Source organism: Mandrillus leucophaeus, unplaced genomic scaffold (assembly GCF_000951045.1).
Source record: "Mandrillus leucophaeus isolate KB7577 unplaced genomic scaffold, Mleu.le_1.0 Scaffold35, whole genome shotgun sequence".
NCBI classification, from domain to species: domain Eukaryota; kingdom Metazoa; phylum Chordata; class Mammalia; order Primates; family Cercopithecidae; genus Mandrillus; species Mandrillus leucophaeus.
Window position 1 is genome coordinate 291115 of NW_012103698.1, and position 19285 is coordinate 310399.

Consider the following 19285-nt stretch of genomic DNA (forward strand, 5'->3'; position numbering starts at 1 on the left):
GATTCTGAGAATACAGCCAAAGATAATACATCAGCATTCTAAATCCATGGAACTCCTGGACCAAGCAAGACACTACTGCTATTCCACCAAAGAGCATGATACTGCAACCTCCATGCCATCATTCATGGCATTGGCCCCATGGCACTGCTACTCCAGGAACTCCCTCTTGCTGTCACTGACACTACGAAATTGTGGCCTCACCTTTGTATTAATAGGTTGAGGAACCTGGATCTTGTCATTGCCCCAGAATAGAACAGACCCACACTCACCTACCCCGGCTCACATGAGACTAATGCAGAAACCTGTTTGACAATGAGGAATAGGGTAGAAGTGAGGGTTTGAAATAGTAGTCCTTTAAAGTGACTACTATCCAAGGCTCCCTCTTTGAGTGGCTAGGTACCTGTAAAACCAAATGAACAATGAAAAACTAACAAGTATGGAGCAAGAGCAAAGGGAGGAAGATTTATCTAGGCCACAGTGAAGCCTACAGAACCATCCCTAACCCACATCCAAGAACATTTCCCTGGGGTCCATATCTGCATTTGCCAGATTTAGCCCTTTCTGTGATGTGTGGCAGGTAGCGCAGTAGGTACTGAGGACACCTCTTTGGGCTTTCCTCTCCTATGCGCTGGACTGACAGTATCTATTCAAATTCTTTTTCCGGGCAAAGTACATCACAATTAGTTAAGTTCCTACTTACTCAAACCTCTCTAAGACTGTATAAGCTTAAATGGGAAAGAGCACGAGCTCTGCGACCAGACAGTGCACCACTTACTCTGTGTGTGTGATCTTAAGCAAGTTACACTTAACCTCTTTAAGCCTATTTTTTCATCTACAAAAAGGGAACAATAAAAACACCTACTTCTGAAAGTAGTGCTAAGAATAATGTCTGGTACATGTAATAACGAGTATCATTTTTTCAGCCATACTCCAATCCTCTCTTTGAGATTATACCCAGGTCACCTTGACTGGAGTTTTCAGTGATCTCCCTCACACTCAGTTCTACATTTACAATCAATCTCTTAGTTTACTCTCATTGACGTTTCATTTATCATATAGGGCACCCCACTGTCACCCTCTGAACCACCTAATAGCACTAGGTCAAACGCACAGAATCTTATTTCTCACCTAATTTAATAAAGATTTTCAACTTTCATTGTGAAATGAATGTAGCAACGAGCATGCCATTATTATACCCATAGAGTATTAAACTGTCAAAATTTAAATTTCATCATTTTGCTCTACAACACTCATCAACAAAGTGAGATCAGAGCCCCTGTGGTGGACGTTCTTAGCAATGTTCAATGGTATCTTTTGAGACGCTGCTTAGAGAATGCCCTTTTGGTTCCCTATAAATCCTTACGTGTGTCTCTAACACAGAGCTTACTACACTATGTTGCAATATCTGCTTATTTGTCTGTTTCTCCAACATAATTATAAATTCCTCAGGGGCAGAAACTGTGTCAATCTCTCTAAGACTTTACCACAGTGCCTGGAACACTGTGGACACTCAGTAAACTTTTGTTGAACGAAACTAAAAGGTGATTAATTTACTTACCACTTATCATGAAGATCAGTCTTTACCAATGAGGAAAATTTTTGCTTGATCAGTCAAAAGTTACCAGTCCAGAAACACAGGTTATACTTTCTTTGCATTTTTTTTCTACTGGTTAGGATCACTGACACAATTTTGCTTCTCTTCATTTAGAAAGAGAACATTTTAAAATGCCATCCTAATCAGATCAACGATACAGAAGACAATCTTCCATGTCAGACTCTAGTATAATGGAGCTTCAGATAAGAGAACACAGTGGTATCCTTTGTGCCCTCAGAAGGAAGGCACAATTTCCCTAGGGATTAATCACTTAATCTCTAAGCTCTTCATGAACTTCTTCCTTCTCTGTAATGTCCACCCATGAAGTAAGTCTCCTATGTAACACAGACAATGCTTTATTAAGGATATCTCCACCTGTGGTCTAGTATTTCATATATGTATGTTATATATGAAAAACAGGACCAAATTTTCTCTTCCATATTGTCCTCTATCCTATAGAAGATGCTCTTCCTGGTTCTTTCCTCATATCTTTTACAAGAAACACAGTCTTTCTGTGCTAGCTCTTAGGCAAATGTCTTACATCAGTTTTGAAAAGAGTTGCCTTAATAGAGAAGACATTTTTCATCACTCTTAATGAGAGCACAAATGAAAGGTCATGTGCAGTCATGGAAGGAAATTACTTCATAATTTTTAAACCATTCTAAAAATTCGTTCATGTCTTACCATTAGAATATCTTCGGGACTACTAGTAAGTTGATGAATAGTTTGAAACATCTGGAAACATCTGCAACGTGAATGAAAAGTTTTAACATATTCTAATCATCAAAGAAACTCACTAACTGAATGAATTAAATTTTAGGCTAATAGTAAATATATATTTATATTTACAAACAACAGAATAGATTTTTCAAAAATTACATTGATCTGGAAAGATATCAAATGACTGAAAATAAAACATTACTGATATTTTTAAGTGAGAAATAATAGTACCCCTTCTCCAACCCACCCCTGACACGGGGAAATTCAATATGCCTATATTTTCAAATCTAAAGACTACCCCAGGCTGGGTATGATGGCTCATGCCTGTAATCCCAGAATTTTAGGAGGCCAAGGCAAGTGGACAGCTTGAGCCCAGGTATCTGAGACCAGCCTGGGCAACATAGGGAGACCCCCATCTCTAAAAAAATTCAAAAAACATGAGCCAGTCATGGTGGTGTGCACCTGTGGTCCCAGTTACTTGGGACGCCAAGGTGGGAGGACTGCTTGAGCCCCAGAGGTCAAGGCTGCAGTGATCTGCAGTTACGCCACTGCACTCCAGTCTAGGCAACAAAGTGAGATCCTGTCTCCAAAAAAAAAAAAAGGCAAGCATATCCCAATACATTATAACTTCACAAACAACAGAAATCACTAGAAATACTGTCAACAGTCTAACAGCTGGAAAAAAATGTTGTATGTTAAGATATTTGCTCCATGCCAGATGCCAACCCCATTTCTGTTAACTACTAAAATCTGAATTCTTACATACTACTTACAATCTCAAAATACTGATAGAGAAAAAAAGGAGTATGTCCACAACCTCCCCACACTTACTCTTCTAAAGTTCTTTTCTTTCCTTTGTCAATCACAGTCATCTGATCGTGGATTTTAAGATCTGGCTTCTGGGCTATTAATTTCTTCATGGTATGAGAACTAATGGATCCATTCAAGTGGGCATGAAGTTCCTAAGACAAGAGATACAACCAGTAAAACTTACCAAATATCCAATAGATTCATAGCATCATACCAGATACTTGATGTTTGTAGTTTGCACTAGGCAAATTGCTTACCAGATTTAGCTACATAACAAAGTTTACAAATTTTGCTACAAAATTTACTTTTTCTATTTTTGAGATGGAGTCTCACTCTGTCACCCAGGCTGGAGTACATTGGTGTGATCTCAGCTCACTGCAACCTCCGCCTCTCAGGTTCAAGCGATTCTCCTGCCTCAGCCTCCTGAGTAGCTGGGACTTCAGGCATGCCACCAAGCCCAGCAAATTTCTGTATTTTTAGTAGAAATGGGGTTTTGCCACGTTGGCCAGGCTGGTCTCAAACTCCTGACCTCGGGTGATCCACCCGCCTTGGCCTCCCAAAGTGCTGGAATTTCAGGCATGAGCCACTGTACCCAGCCAAAATTTACTTTGATGAAAAGAAGCAACATAAAAGTCATTACAATTAGCAACCACTCAAGATTTCTGTAGTTGAATTCTCACCACTTTTGGCAATTCAGAATAGAAGTCCGTCTTCCATGGCTGTTGCTCTTCTGCCTCCACCATTTTAGCAGGAAAAAAATGGTCGTTCTCCACTCTTATTCTTGGTATGAGCAATGTGATGTATTTCAGTCAGTACACTGCATGGTACTGAATTTCCTTCAGATTGCTTTACTTTCACATATTTTGATAAGATTAGCTGTATGTGTAGATCTGGGTTCAGCTTCACCTATTTTAACAAATGTTAATATTTTCAGATGTTAACATAAAAGGAAAGGAACAGGATTTTGCTAATTTTCTCTTTAAAAGGCAAAAGCCCCTCTAAAACTAACTTAAGTGTGTCTAAGGTGGGAAAAAAATTAGTAAACAACATAAACTAGAAACAGGAAAAGACCTCAAGCCTGTAAGAGGTGTACTAAAACCTGACATTTAGTAGAGTGTATTCCTTAACTATTGGCACCTTCTACACAACGACTTCAAAATTCGAAATTTTATAAGGCCTACTTTGGAGAGAGAGAGAGACAGAGATATATATATATATATATATATATATATATTTTTTTTTAGACAGAGTCTCCCTCTGTCACCCAGGCTGGAGTACACTGGTATGGTCTCAGCTCACTGCAGCCTGCGCCTCCCGGGTTCAAGCGATTCTCCTGCCTCAGCCTCCCAAGTAGCTGGGATTACAGGTGCACACCACCACACCTAACTAATTTTTGTATTTTTAGTAGAGACAGGCTGGTCTCGAACTCCTGACCTCAAGTGAATCCCCCGCCTCGGCCTCCCAAAGTGCTAGGATTACCTGCATGAGCCAACATGCCCAGCCAAAAATAAAATTTTAAATTTTGAATTGTTCGAAATACATAAAGGAAGAACAGAGGTGCTGGCATCAGATGGACCTAGGTTTGTCCTTTTGCCAGCTCTATAGGTCAGAAGCTATGTGGCCTTACTCACTTACCTTCATGGCTTCAGTTTCTTTATTTACAACAATGGGATTAAAAATGCAAAGTGGCAGTGATGATTAATAAAGTAATTTAAATTCCCCTCAGCTATGCTCCTATATGAGCCAGTCACTGCCTTTAACTCAGCTTTTAATCACACTGATCTCTCAATCACTGATATACTTTCTCTCTCTCTAGACTGTAAGTTCTTTGAGGACAGGTCCTATGAATTATTCTACCACTCTAGCACCTAGCACAGTGCCTAGCACACTGTAGGTGATAAATCAATCATAATTTCCCTTCACCCCCAAAAGTGGTTTATAAGTGAAGATAAAATTCCAAACGAAATTCAGTGATTTTCAAAGTAGCCACCTTGACTCTCTGAGTTGTCGCATACTAATGATGATGACATTTAAGAATAACAGTTTCCATGTATTCAGAACCTACCAGGTATGTGACAAGCACTTTTAATAATATTATCTTAATCCTTGAAACAACTTTGCAAAATATTACTGTATTGAAAATCAATAAATTGATACTGAGTGGGGTTAAATAAGTTACCAATATATTAAAATGTACAATAAAGAAAGTAGTCCGTACAGGACTAAACATAGCCATAGAAATCCACAGAAAGGCCTACTTAGTATGAGATAAACATGGCATTTCAAAGTAATGCCATAGAAAGTATTTAATAAATAGTAAAAAATGAAAAAGATGGACTATTTAATCAATGGCACTTAATATCTCCACTGAAAAATATAAATGACCTAATTAAAATAGAAAAACATACTTTTTTTTTTTTGAGACAGGATCTTACTTTGTTGCCCAAGCTGCAGTGCAGTGTCATGATCACAGCTTGCTGCAGTCTCAAGTTTCCAGACTCATGTGATCCTCCCACTTCCGCCTCCTCTGTAGCAGGGACCACAGGCAGGTACACAATGCCCGGCTAATTTTATATAAAAAATTTTTTGTAGAGATGAGGTCTCACCATGTTGCCCAGGCTGGTCTCAAACTCCTGGGCTCAAGTGATCCACCAGCCTGAGCTGGGATTACAGGAGTGAGCCACTCTGCCGGGCCAGATTTTCAGTTTTACTCCAGGATCCTGACCTTAATTTGGGCCCCATTCAAACCATCCTCCAGACTGACCTTTAACTAGCTGTGAGTAAAATTACTGACCCACTGGCTACAAAGTTAACCGATGGAAATTAAAAAGCAACTAAGCAATCATAATCTTCACACATTTAAAAAATTTTTTGTTCCTTGCCTAAAACACTGCTACCAACAATAGCATGCCATGTCAAATCCAACCTTTCTGGACTGGTTTTGGTCTGGGACAGAAGGCAACAAACACTGGGATAAGATCCACATTAGTAATGCTTCATCAATATTAGAGCAGGGCCAGAAGCAAGTATCCTGTCTCCCAGGGAACTTTTTTCACGCTCCCACCTACTCCCCCAAAAGGGAACTCAGAATAATAAAAATATTTGTTACTGTTTATTATGCACTTACCATGAGCCAGGCACTGTGGTATCTTAGTTATTTTGTTTAAATCCTCACAACAACCCATGAGGTATTATTATCCCCATTTTATATAAGAATAAATTGAGATTTAAACGCTCCCCCACCAGCCGTAAATCATAAGGCATACAAATCACAAATTTTGCTCCATTCTGTTTCTTCTTGAATTACTTTTTTGATCTGGTCTTTGCAAAACAAGCAGTATTTTTGACACAACATCTAAATTTTAGGAACTTGTCACTAAATAAATTTGTTTCTATAGTGCTATGTATTTTTCAAAGTCCTTCAACTTTTTTTTTTTTTTTCTATTTGCCCCTCAATCAACCCTGAGATACCTCACAAAGCAGTACTTAATCTCATTTTAGGGGTGAGGATCCAATGATCCAGCAGGCATAGGTGAGCCCTTCTTCTAATCCCTGCAAACTCCTCAAATGTTTCATCTGATCTAACCACCTTACACTAAACTGACAACTCTGCCACCAACTTTACAGAGAAAACAGAAGGCATCAGGTGTAAATTCCTTCTTTTTCTCTCTGCCCTACCTCACACCTGAGCTTATGATTATCCATAATCTTTTTTTTTTTTTTTTTTTTTTTTACCCCGTCAGGAGTCACAGACAAAGGATTCATTCTTCTATCCCCACAACTAATACATGCCCAGGATCCCATTTCTATCTATTCCAAGTTACTCTACCAGTGAGTTATCTTCTCCTTTTTCTGTTCCTTCAACCTCTCCCTCTCCACTGGCTGATGTCCCTCACAGGACCAACATGCATGTGCAGTACTTGCTTCCACCTGAAAACAGAACAAAAGACTCTCTTATCCCACATTCTTTTGTAGCCACTGCCCTGACCCTTTCTTCCTTCTGAGTTAAGCTCCTCGAAAGTATAATAATTTAGACTGGATACCACCTTTAACTTAACTCCTAGTCACTGAAACATGGATTCTGCCCTCATTGCCTCACAGAAACTGCTCTCCCTAAGGTCATTAATGAGTCTTTCAACACCAAATCTAAATGCCACTTTTCAATTACCAAATCTTTATCCTGATCCAAACCTTTTCTTTCTTACTTCATTTTATTCCACAAGAAAACACTGGAAAATATGAAACTTTTTCTTGACTCCAGTATCCAAATCTGCTGGACTCCAAAACTCATGCTCTTAACCATTATGCAGTACCATCTGTAGTTAACCATAAAGTTATCTGATCTCCTTTTCTATTTCAGCCAGTCAGTCACCAAATCCCAGCGAACAAATGATAAATTTCCTAAATGTCTCTGGAAGTGGTTTCCTATGGATGACTCCCAGACACCCAATTTCGAAACTTTATGATTATTTTGAAGTCCAATCTGGATTTACTCCTTAAAAACAAAGCTCAGAACATATCACAGGGAACAATTACCCCTCTCTTCAGTGACTCCCCTTTCTGGGGACATATTCAACACTACTTTAAAATCCACAGAATTCTTCAAGTGAAAGGGGGTGTGATGAGAAAGAGAGGCTGAGTGGCTTATTCACTGTCAGTCTAACACAGGAAGGGGAATCAACAGTCTAATATCTGTGGGGAGACGTTTTCTTTTTAAGTGTCTATAGATTATTTGTAAAGGTCGGTTTCTTCAGTTTGCACCCTGGCCTTAGTGACTTCAGATTTAAATGGGTTCTCTTTTGCAACTGTGAGAGCATTAAATAAATCAGCAACTATTAGCACCCAAGGAAGCTAACTAATCCTTGCCCACAGAAGATCCGTGGTGCCGACCCTTCTTAGCTCCTACCAGATCCTTCCTTAGAGGTCCAAGGAAGCCAGGTCGTCAGTCCCCACAGACTCACCTCTTAGAGATTTCTCAACTACGAGGACTTAGGCAAGGTTTCCCTTCTGACTGAAAGGCTTGTAGAAACGTGACAACCCGCCTTCTCTAACACACATTTCTGAGGCAAACGGAACGCAGGACAATCAAAGAAAGCTCAGCCGCAAGCGAACTTAGCACTGGCTACACCCTCCTCAATTCTGGTTGGCGAGATGCGCTCTTCCCGGAAGTGACGCACAAGGCCGGCGGAAGGGGAAGTCCAGGAGCATGGGTGATTTTTCTCCCTACCGAGGTGCATGAGGGGTGTACTATGCTAACCAAGGGGAGGCTCACAACCGTGACAGACTGCCATTCCTGATCTTTTCTGGCTATGGGCCCCCGGAACCGCGAACGTCGGGCAGGCGCGGTACAGAGCACCAACGACAGCAGCGCCCTCAGCAAGCGTTCCCTGGCCGCGCGCGGGTACGTGCAGGACCCCTTTGCCGCGTTGCTGGTTCCGGGCGCGGCGCGCCGCGCACCGCTCATTCACCGAGGCTACTACATCCGCGCACGCGCCGTGAGGCACTGCGTGCGCGCCTTCTTGGAGCAGACTGGCGCGCTCCACGCCGCGCGTCGCGCGCAGATCTTGTCTCTAGGCGCCGGCTTCGACTCGCTCTATTTTCGCTTGAAAACTGCGGGCCGCCTGGCCCGGGCTGCAGTCTGGGAGGTGGATTTTCCGAACGTGGCGCGGCGCAAAGCAGAGAGGATTGGAGAGACGCCAGAGCTGTGCGCGTTAACCGGGCCTTTCCAGCGTGGGGAGCCCGCGTCAGCGCTGTGCTTTGAGAGCGCAGACTACTGCATCCTGGGCCTGGACCTGCGGCAGCTCCAGCGAGTGGACGAGGCCCTGGGCGCCGCGGGGCTCGACGCAGCCTCACCCACTCTGCTCCTGGCCGAGGCGGTGCTGACCTACCTCGAGACGGAGAGTGCCGCGGCCCTCATCGTCTGGGCAGCGCAGCGTTTTCCTAATGCCCTTTTCGTGGTCTATGAGCAGATGAGGCCTCAAGACGCCTTTGGCCAGTTCATGCTGCAACATTTTCGGCAGCTAAACTCCCCCCTGCATGGCCTGGAGCGCTTTCCTGACGTGGAGGCGCAGCGGCGCCGCTTCCTTCAAGCTGGCTGGACTGCCTGTGGTGCCGTGGACATGAATGAATTCTATCGCTGCTTTCTCCCCGCAGAAGAGCGCCGGCGGGTGGAAAATATTGAACCCTTTGACGAATTTGAGGAGTGGCATCTGAAGTGCGCCCATTATTTCATTCTGGCAGCTTCCAGGGGAGACATCCTCTCCCACACCCTAGTGTTTCCATCTTCAGAGGCATTTCCTCGCCTAAATCCTGCTTCGCCTTCGGGGGTATTCCCTGCCAGTGTAGTCAGTAGCGAGGGCCAGGTCCCAAATCTGAAGAGATACGGCCACGCCTCTGTCCTCTTGAGCCCGGACGTAATTCTCAGTGCAGGAGGATTTGGAGAGCAGGAGGGGCGGCACTGCCGAGTGAGCCAGTTTCACTTGCTCTCAAGAGATGGTGACTCGGAATGGAAAGGCAGCCAAATAGGCGATTGTGGGACTGGAGTTCAGTGGGATGGACGCCTTTATCACACCATGACAAGACTCTCAGAGAGTCGGGTTCTGGTTCTGGGAGGGAGACTGTCCCCAGTAAGTCCAGCCTTAGGGGTTCTCCAGCTTCATTTTTGTAATAATGAGGATAATAACACTCAGGACCTGAAAGTGACAATAACAAAGGCCGGCCCAAAGAACGATTCCACTTTGTCTTGTTGGCGGCATTCAACAACAGAAGTGTCCTATCAGAATCAGGAATATTTGTTTGTGTATGGGGGTCGAAGTGTGGTGGAACCTGTACTAAGTGACTGGCATTTCCTACATGTAGAGACAATGGCTTGGGTCAGGATCCCAGTGGAGGGAGAAGTGCCTGAAGCCCGGCATTCTCACAGTGCCTGCACTTGGCAAGGGGGAGCCCTTATTGCTGGAGGTCTCGGGGCTTCTGAGGAGCCATTGAACTCTGTGCTCTTTCTGAGACCAACCTCTTGTGGATTCCTCTGGGAGTCAATAGATATCCAGCCTCCTATTACCCCAAGGTACTCCCACACAGCTCATGTGCTCAATGGAAAGCTGTTACTGGTTGGAGGGGTCTGGATTCATTCCTCCTCATTTCCTGGAGTGACTGTTATCAATTTGACTACAGGATTGAGCTCTGAGTATGAGATTGACACAACCTATGTGCCATGGCCATTAATGTTACACAACCATACGAGTATCCTCCTTCCTGAAGAGCAACAGCTTCTGCTCCTTGGAGGTGGTGGGAACTGCTTTTCCTTTGGTACCTACTTCAACCCCCATACAGTCACATTAGACCTTTCTTCCTTAAGTGCTGGGCAGGAAGGACTGGACTCATATTCAGGACCCACGAAAGTAGACAATAAAGTTTTCCACAAATAGGACAACCCTGTAGCTATAGGACCCTGTAGCTATAGATATTGCCACTCCTCCCTTCCCCATCCTTTTTTCCCCTTAGCACTATTCAGTGCTAAAAGTGAAAAAGGTTGGTAAAATACCTACAAACAATCATTACAGAAAACAGCTGAAGACAGTGGCCATGCAGTCCGAGAGTAGTATTGGTCTTCCTCTAATTTTCTAATACAAGTTTATTTATTGAGTTACAGTGGTCTTTAGTAAAATAAAAAAATGTCCCAATCCCAGGCCTTGTGATTTGAGATGGTACCTTAGGAAAAGTTTCATTCAGATCCTTGGTTGAATATAGTTGAAGGAGCATAGTATTGACCTAATTCTTCATGTAGGAAACCTGAAATGAACACAGTCACAGTTTGATTAAAACATTGTCCTGTTTATTGCAACAGAAAACTTGAATAGTTTTAACAACAGGAAACACTTGTAGGACTTTCTTTAACAACATACTTTTTAAATGTTTTGCTATTGGTTCTATATTTATGTAGATTTATAAGTGCCAATAAAGCAAATGTTTGATGCCTCAATTCATTTTGCACGGGCCATAATGTTTTGTTCCAGGTGTACTCTCCACCTTTCACTGTTCTGTGCTCCAAGAGGCTGACCTTTATGGACTATATCAAGGAGCTCTCTTTACTTTTTGATTGAATTCCACCAGTCAGAGGCACCAGAGGGGAACGGGGGCAAGAAGAAGAGTGAGTTGGTATTTATTCACAATTCCTCCCCTGCTGGTTTGCAAGTTGGCAGTGGCAGCATTCTTCTGTCAAAGGCTACGGCTTCTGTCATGTAATCCTTTCCTGTAAGATAGAGTTCTAATTCTGCATCACCCCAGGTTTCAGTAAATGTTCGTTTACTTCACCTCTTCAGGCCTAGGAGTTGTGATGGCTCTTTGCTAGACCTGAACTGTACTGTCTAATGTAGCTATTAGCAACATGTGACTATTTAAACAAATTAATAAATTCAGTGGCCTAGTCACATTAGCCACATTTTAAGTGCCTAATAACTACGTGTGGCTTTGGCTACTGTATTAGACAATGTAGATGTAGAACATTTCATCGTTACAGAAATTTCTACTGGACACTGCTGACTGGATATCTTGACTTGGTTTCCCTTAATCCTACTCAGCCCCTTATAGTTAGCATCCCATTAAACTCAATTACCCCTTTTAAATGGGAATCTGTTGCCTGGTGAGCCATGTGAGATCAATGAAATAGCTATTCGTCCTTAAAATTTGAGCCTTAATTTGTCATCTAAATTATGCAGACCTTGTGAAATTTACCTCAAAAAATGTAGTGGCTTTGGTGGTACTAAGTGTATCACTTTAGTATTTCTTCTCTTAGTCCTAGAAACCTTAGTAGTTTTCATTCTACAAGTGCCTAAATGATTATTATGAACCATCATTGATAACAAATTGCATCCTTTATTTCTATTAGCTTTGCATGTAAATGGATGTGAAAGGTGATTAATATAAAAACCAAGGAGCAAACACAAACCTAAGTGTATGGAGAGGACAATGTTGGCTCTGTTAGATGAAGGCTCCCCGGGGCAGACCAGCTGAATAAGGGTTGTGGTCTAGGCTGGGCATGGTGGCTCACGCCTGTAATTCCAGCACTTTGGGAGGCCAAGGCAGAAGGATCACTTGAAGCCAGGAGTTTAAGACCAGTCTGGGCAACAAAGTCAGATCCCCATCTCCACAAAAAAAATAAGTGGGCACGGTGGTGTGTGCTTGTAGTCTCGGGTACTCTGGAGGCTGAGGCGGTAATGAGCTGTGATTGTGCCACTGCACTCCCGCCTGGATGACAAGAGTGAGACCCTGTCTCTTGAAAAAAAAAGTTGTTGTCTAACTTGAGCTTTTCTGAGACTTTGTAAGAGCCATTTCTAGGGAAAACATTGGTTATGGCTATGACTGAGTCCTGGGAAACAGGGCTTATTACAGCTGGGAAGGCATCTGGCAAGGCGATCAGTGGGCCAGGTAGTAGAAAACTGGCAGGGAATATGATCAGCAGGAGAAAATGGCTGTTCTGTATTTCCTGTTTCTAAGTTTACTACAGCACACCCCAGCTTTCAGGAGCAGATAAAAGCAGAACACTGTGATGAGGCCAGGTGCAGTGGCACACACCTTAATCCCAGCACTTTGAGAGGCCAAGGCTGGCAAATCGCTTGAGCTCAGGAGTTGGCGACCAGCCTGGCCAATATGGTGAAACTGTCTCTACCAAAAATATATATATATATATATATATGTGTGTGTGTGTGTGTGTATACACGCACATATATACATATATATGTGTGTATATACACGCACATATATACATATACACAAAGATTAGCCAGGGATGGTGGCGCATGCCTGTAGTCCCAGCTACTCAGGGGTGCTGAGGGGGAAGGATTACTTGAGCCTGGGAGGTTGAGCCGAGATCATGCCACTGCACTCCAGCTTGGGTGGCAGAGTGAGACCCTGTCTCTGATAATAACAACACTGTAATGAAAGGAGTGTTCTCAGCTATGTAGTAGAGTATACCAGAATTCAAACCTAGATCTAACTCCAAAGCCCAGGTTACACCTTCCACTATGATGCTGCTTACATCATGCCATCAGCCATTATTTCATTGCTTTTGTGGGGAAAAGAGGGGAGGAGGGAGGTCATCTAGAGAATGTGGACGTGTGCCAGACCTAAATGAGGAGTTCTGTAGTGCCTGTTCTCTTGAGCACTGCCCAGTAGGGCGCCTTATGAGTAACAGGGCTTATTCTCCCGAGAGAAATTACCCACATTTCCTACAAGTGATTACCAGATTAAGCATGCCCTCCACCTCTAACTGAGCATCATGCTCAGTTAAGGAATTATTCATCTCTTGACCTCTACTCATTAGAGCACTTAGAAGTATTGTCAGCAATATTTACCCTGTGCCTTTGGAGCAGCACTCAGTATAAACTAGTGCTGAATCACAGTTTCATTAACAGTAATCTGCACAGTTGGAGATGTGAGCCAGATTGAGAACTAAAGCTGGGTAATAATTTTTGCTTCTCCATTTCACTTTTGAAGTTTTTGTTCTAAAATTCTGATATGGAGCTCTGCAGTAGTTATGAGAGTTAATAAACAGGTCTCTTCCTCTTTTAGGTGTTACTTCTAGACCAGATAAACTACTTAAGGAAGGAAAATAATTTCTTATTTTGAATCTCCACTCTGGGTCAGGGTTTCAAAAATAGTTTATCATAATAGTGAACATGAAAACAGGTTAAGAACAACTGTTGGAGGATATGTTCTTCAAAGGCCAGTGCTGTTGCTTCTTTTTGTACTTTCTGAGTTTTAAAACTGAATACCCATTTTTTGTCTTTCTAGAGCTTTAAGTCTTCTTAATGATCTTTGGGAGATGGTATGTATCCAGTGTGTTCCAGGACCCAGGTATTTTCTTGGTCTTTTTCAGTGATCTCAGACCTTGAAGTCCTAGCTTATTCCATATGTATTTTGTGATCCCAAATCCCAAGCAGCCCATGCTTACCCTGGGACTTGTCCCACATGACATCTCCTGGAAAACAGCCTTGTATGACAGCCCCAAATGGAACCAACCACTTTCTTCCTGTGCAGGAGAAGCCTGTGCTCTTTGAAAAGGTTTGGTGAATTAAAGAACTAGTTAATAAGGTGGGGTATTTTTTTGTTTGTTTTGGTTTGGTTTGGTTTTTTTTGAGACAGAGTCTTGCTCTGTCACCCAGTCTGGAGTGCAGTGGCTCAATCTTGGCTCACTGCAACCTCCACCTCCTGGGTTCAAGTGATTCTCCTGCCTCAGCTTCCGGAGTAGCTGGAATTACAGGTGCGCACTACCACGCCCGGCTAATTTTTTTGTATTTCTAGTAGAGATGGGGTTTCACCATGTTGGTCAGGCTGGTATCCAACTCCTGACCTCAAGTGATCCGCCCACCTTGGCCTCCCATAGTGCTGAAATTATAGGCATGAGCCACCATGCCCGGCCTAGGTGGATTTTTAATCGTAAGGACCATCCAGTAATGTCTAGTTTGACTTTAAGACTAAGCCTTTTAACTTCAGTAATGAATAAGGGGGTGTAAAATAGCATTAAACCAGCGAGTTAGGTCGTGTAACTTGGCTAATCACATTAGACTTGATGTTTAAAGAGAGAAGGAGACTGTGTAGAGCAGGAATTATGAAATTTATAATCAGCTTTAGAGTAGGCTGAGATTTCCTTGGATGTCAATAATTACAAGTAAACAAGAGTTCTGTCATCCCACAGTTTAGTTACAAGACTGCTTACTTACCTGTCTTGGACATTGATAGAAGGCACTTGATTGGGAAGGGGCAGTTCCTTGACTGAGGGAAGGAATTGTGTCTGGTTCACTGTTCTATCCCCAATATAGTAGATGCTTAACAAATACTTGTTGGATAGAGGTCCACTCATGTACTCAAATAAATTATATTTGAATATTACTATAGTTCTTATCATGCACAAACAGATGTCAATAACTCCTGTAATTATTGTATATGTGTGTGGGGTGGGGGTGGTAAGCATTAAAATTTTAAAGAACCCACAGTTTAAGAGTCTTTGGAAATAAATTAAACTTTTCTGACCCGGGCAAAGGTGGTAGAGTTTCTGGTGTCATTTCTATCTTTATGGAATAAACCTGAAGCTTCTCCCTGATTGCAATTTTCAGCTGATCCTCATCCTCTTTTGCTCAATAATGACCATATTCTTTGGAGATTAAATGAGTTAACTTTGCAGAAGGCTAATCTGAAGGAGTAGGAACATGCAATTAAATGTACTTGTGAGCACATATACACAGGATCTTCCTAGGATGTTGTGATGGTTCACTGGGCATGACTTTGTGTGTAACTCTCAAAGGAAGTTTAATAGAGGAAGAGGAAAGACCTTGCCCTAATTTTTATATGAAAAGTCATTTGCCACCTAATTGTCAGACTAAGATAGGAAATAAATTGAAATAATAATGGCTTTTAGGATATTATATAGCATTCTGCTTTTCTCATTCCCCAGCCCTTGTCCACATTTTTAGGCTTTGCATTAGAGCCCCAGCCTCTGATTCATATTTAGATGTATTGCTTCAGAAAAAGTTAGCAAGGCTGATCTTTCTTGTTTATGGATTCATCAGCAATATTTAAGGAAAATAAATGTTGCCATTCCCTTTCCTCCCTCCAAAAAGACCTTAGTTTAAAAAGTAGAGTCTAGGCCCCAATTCACTGAATTTACATTTGGACAGTTGAGTCCAGTCAGCAAGAATTTTTTTTTTTTTTTTTTTGAGATGGAGTCTCACTTTGTCACCAGGCTGGAGTGTAGTGGTACAATCTCAGCTTACTGCAGTCTCAGTCTCCTGGGTTCAAGCGATTCTCCTGCCTCAGCCTCCTGAGTAGCTGGGATTAGGATTACAGGCACGTGCCACTACGCCCAGCTAATTTTTGTATTTTTAGTAAAGACGGGGTTTCACCATGTTGGCCAGGATGGTCTCGATCTCTTGACCTCATTATCTGCCTGCCTCAGCGTCCCAAAGTGCTGGGATTACAGGCGTGAGCCACCGCGCCTGGCCTAGTCAACAATAGTTCTATGTTCAGTGCATAACATGTAAATACTCAAAAATGTTTATCACATGAATGTATGGATGACTGATTTAAGCTAAAATCAGTAATAAATGAGTAGTAAATTGTAATGCTGAAATCAGAGATTACCACCAGAAAATCAAAATATAGCTTAATGTCATAATTAAAAATAGTTTGATATTGATGTCACAATAAATAAATGAATCAAAGGAATAAAGAATTAAAAACAGACTGTATGATAAGGTGGCATTTCAAATCAATGAGGAAAGGTGGACTATTTAGTATATGGTCTGGGGTGACCTGTATTTGTGAAAATGATGTTAGCACCCTAGTTCTCACAAATCACAAGCTTAAATTCCAAAGGGATTAAAGACGAGACACAAATTTTTAAATAGCACACACACAACCTAAATTGGATGAGCATTAGAACAAGTATAAAAGAATATGATTACAACCTTGGTAGGAAAGTGTCCTTAAAGAACGCAGAAACACAAAATGAATAGAGGGAAAAAGCCAATAAATTTAACTGCATAGGCATTTAAAACTTCTGGACAGCAAGAAAATGCATTAAAATGTTAAAATATTAGTGGTCAACTAATATTTTAGTTTGTAATTCCTCTCTTCCTTAGACAAATAGCTCACAAGGTGTCCCTCCCTTCTCCAGAGTCATCATGCCCTAGAGAGATTTTGGTGTTTCTTTTTCAATCAGTACCTGAATTAAGATGCACAGAACTCATCCCTCAATTTCTCAATATTAGCTTCTGAGATACATTAAGAATGGGAAATTGAGTAATGGAAGATGGAGCTTTCAATCAGATACTCATTCCTTCATCCATTCAGCATTTAATGGTTCTAAGCAGATACATCAGCAAACCAAATAATCCATTGTGGAATTTACAACCTAGCAGAAGGAGACAAGAGATTAAACTATCAGGATAATAAATACAGTACATAATAAATACACTATGTAAGTAAGAAGGACTTGGAAAAAAGTTAAGTAGGATCAGGAGGATCAGGAGTGCATGGGGGTACAGGTAGTGGTTTACAGTACTAACTAGGGCAGATAGGGTCTCTCTCACCGAGAGGTGAAACTTTAGCAAAGACTTGAGGATGCAAAAGAATTAGCTAAGTAGATTACTGGGGAAAAAATGTTTCAGACAGAGGAAATAGCCAGAGCAAAGCTCCTAATGCTACTCATTAAGAACTTTGGCTTTTCATCTAGTGAAAAAGGGAGTTGTACAGGGCTCTGGATTATATCGTTTGGCTTACTTTTTTTTTTTTTTTTTTTAATAGACCTTATCTTTTAAAGCAGTTTAAGGTTCACAGCAAAACTGAGAGAAAGGCCCAGAGATCTCCCATATAAAGCCTGCCCCCACCTATGGATAGCTTCCCCTATATCAACACCCCTATCTACCTGATGAACTTACGCCAACACATCATTACCACCACAGTTTACATTAGGGTTTGCTCTTGGAGTGGTACGTTCAATGGGTTTGGACAAGTGTATAATGGTATACATCTGCATGTATTATAGTATCACACAGAATAGTTTTGCTGTCCTAAAAATCCTCTGTGCTCTGCTTATTCATCTCCCCCCACCAGATGCCTGGCATTCACTACTATTTTTTTTTTTTGAGACGGAGTCTTGCTCTGTCGCCCAGGCTGGAGTGCAGTGGCGCCATCTCAGCACACTACAACCTCTGCCTCCCGGGTTCAAGTGATTCTCCTGCCTCGGCCTCCTGAGTAGCTGGGATTATAGGCGCCCAACACCACGCCTGGCTAATTTTTGTATTTTTAGTAGAGACAGGGTTTCCTCATGCTGGCCAGGCTGGTCTCAAACTCCTGACCTCAGGTGATCCACCCGCCTCAGCCTCCCAAAGTGCTGGGATTACAAGGGTGAGCCACCGTGCCCGGCCACCATCACATCTTATAGACCTAACTGGAAGAGTCAAGGTGGCACTTGAAGGAAGTACCTCTGAGAATGTGCTGCTGGTCAGACTGGCCATACCGGCAGCATTGACTCTGCCCCTGAAATGGCAAAACTCCTTTCTCCACATCGCCAACCCTGCAACCTGAGACCAATTTCTGTTGACTTTGAGAACGAAGCCTTACATAACCCTTTGCTGCCTCTACTTCTTTTACAGGCCCATGATTTCATGCCACACTGAAATCAAATAATCAAGGCATTGGTTTCTGTCACAGCAGTTAAACACAAATCATTAAGGGGAACCATTGTCCTTTTGTCCAGAACAACCAGCCAAGCATGAGACTATGAAACAAGTGTGTGCTCTTTCCTGGGACTGGTGTAGTACAGGCAGCCGCCCCAGGTGCCCAGTCCACAGCTCAACTGGAAAACTAACTGGGATGATTTTCTGTAGAGATGGGATCTCATTTTGTTGCCCAGGCTGGTCTTGAACTCCTGGGGTCAAGTGGTCCTCCTGCCTCTGCCTCCCAAAGTGCTGGGATTATAGATGTGAACTACCATGCCTAGCCAGAGAACACATTTTAGAGCCTGGATGCACCATGGGGTGACTTAAGAGAAGTCTGGGGACAAACTGCTAGAGATTAAATTAATCTGGAAGTCATTCTGTCACCTAGAAACTTTGCTACTGTTCTGCCAACTGACTTACAAACCAGACTCCCTTTCACATTTCATTTCATATTTATAATCTCTTTTGCTGTAGGTCAAAAGTTAAGAGTGAGCACTAACTTTTAGATCCTGGGATAACCACCCCCATGGAAGAAGTGACATCTGTCCTGATATCAGACTCTGCTGGGAGGCTTTTTTTTTTTTTTTTTTTTTTTTTAATAGACCTTATCTTTTAAAGCAGTTTAAGGTTCACAGCAAAACTGAGAGAAAGGCCCAGAGATCTCCCATATAAAGCCTGCCCCCACCTATGGATAGCTTCCCCTATATCAACACCCCTATCTACCTGATGAACTTACGCCAACACATCATTACCACCACAGTTTACATTAGGGTTTGCTCTTGGAGTGGTACGTTCAATGGGTTTGGACAAGTGTATAATGGTATACATCTGCATGTATTATAGTATCACACAGAATAGTTTTGCTGTCCTAAAAATCCTCTGTGCTCTGCTTATTCATCTCCCCCCACCAGATGCCTGGCATTCACTACTATTTTTTTTTTTT

At 42.2% G+C, this 19285-nt stretch overlaps 3 protein-coding genes across 6 annotated transcripts in view; 2 read left to right on the top strand and 1 right to left on the bottom strand.

Annotated features, from left to right (window-relative positions):
• Positions 1 to 3988, bottom strand: part of ADAL (adenosine deaminase-like) — a 27425-nt gene extending 23437 nt beyond the window's left edge. For all 4 annotated transcript variants that reach the window (XM_011989211.1, XM_011989212.1, XM_011989209.1 and 1 more), the window contains exons 1-3: positions 3805 to 3988; positions 3146 to 3276; positions 2279 to 2339 (exon numbers count right to left, since the gene is read on the bottom strand). In XM_011989211.1, coding sequence (XP_011844601.1) covers positions 2279 to 2339; positions 3146 to 3276; positions 3805 to 3867 — 255 coding nt within the window. In that variant the 5' untranslated portion in view covers positions 3868 to 3988. The remainder of the gene's footprint in view (positions 1 to 2278; positions 2340 to 3145; positions 3277 to 3804) is intronic.
• Positions 3989 to 8234: 4246 nt separating this feature from the next.
• LCMT2 (leucine carboxyl methyltransferase 2) lies at positions 8235 to 10847 on the top strand. The gene has a single exon (XM_011989214.1). The coding sequence runs from the start codon at positions 8434 to 8436 to the stop codon at positions 10549 to 10551; it is 2118 nt and encodes a 705-aa protein (XP_011844604.1). The 5' UTR covers positions 8235 to 8433; the 3' UTR covers positions 10552 to 10847.
• A 3245-nt stretch (positions 10848 to 14092) lies between these two features.
• The window catches only part of TGM7 (transglutaminase 7), a 44068-nt gene continuing 38875 nt past the window's right edge, over positions 14093 to 19285 (top strand). Inside the window, exon 1 of the mRNA XM_011989332.1 lies at positions 14093 to 14185. Coding sequence (XP_011844722.1) covers positions 14093 to 14185 — 93 coding nt within the window. The remainder of the gene's footprint in view (positions 14186 to 19285) is intronic.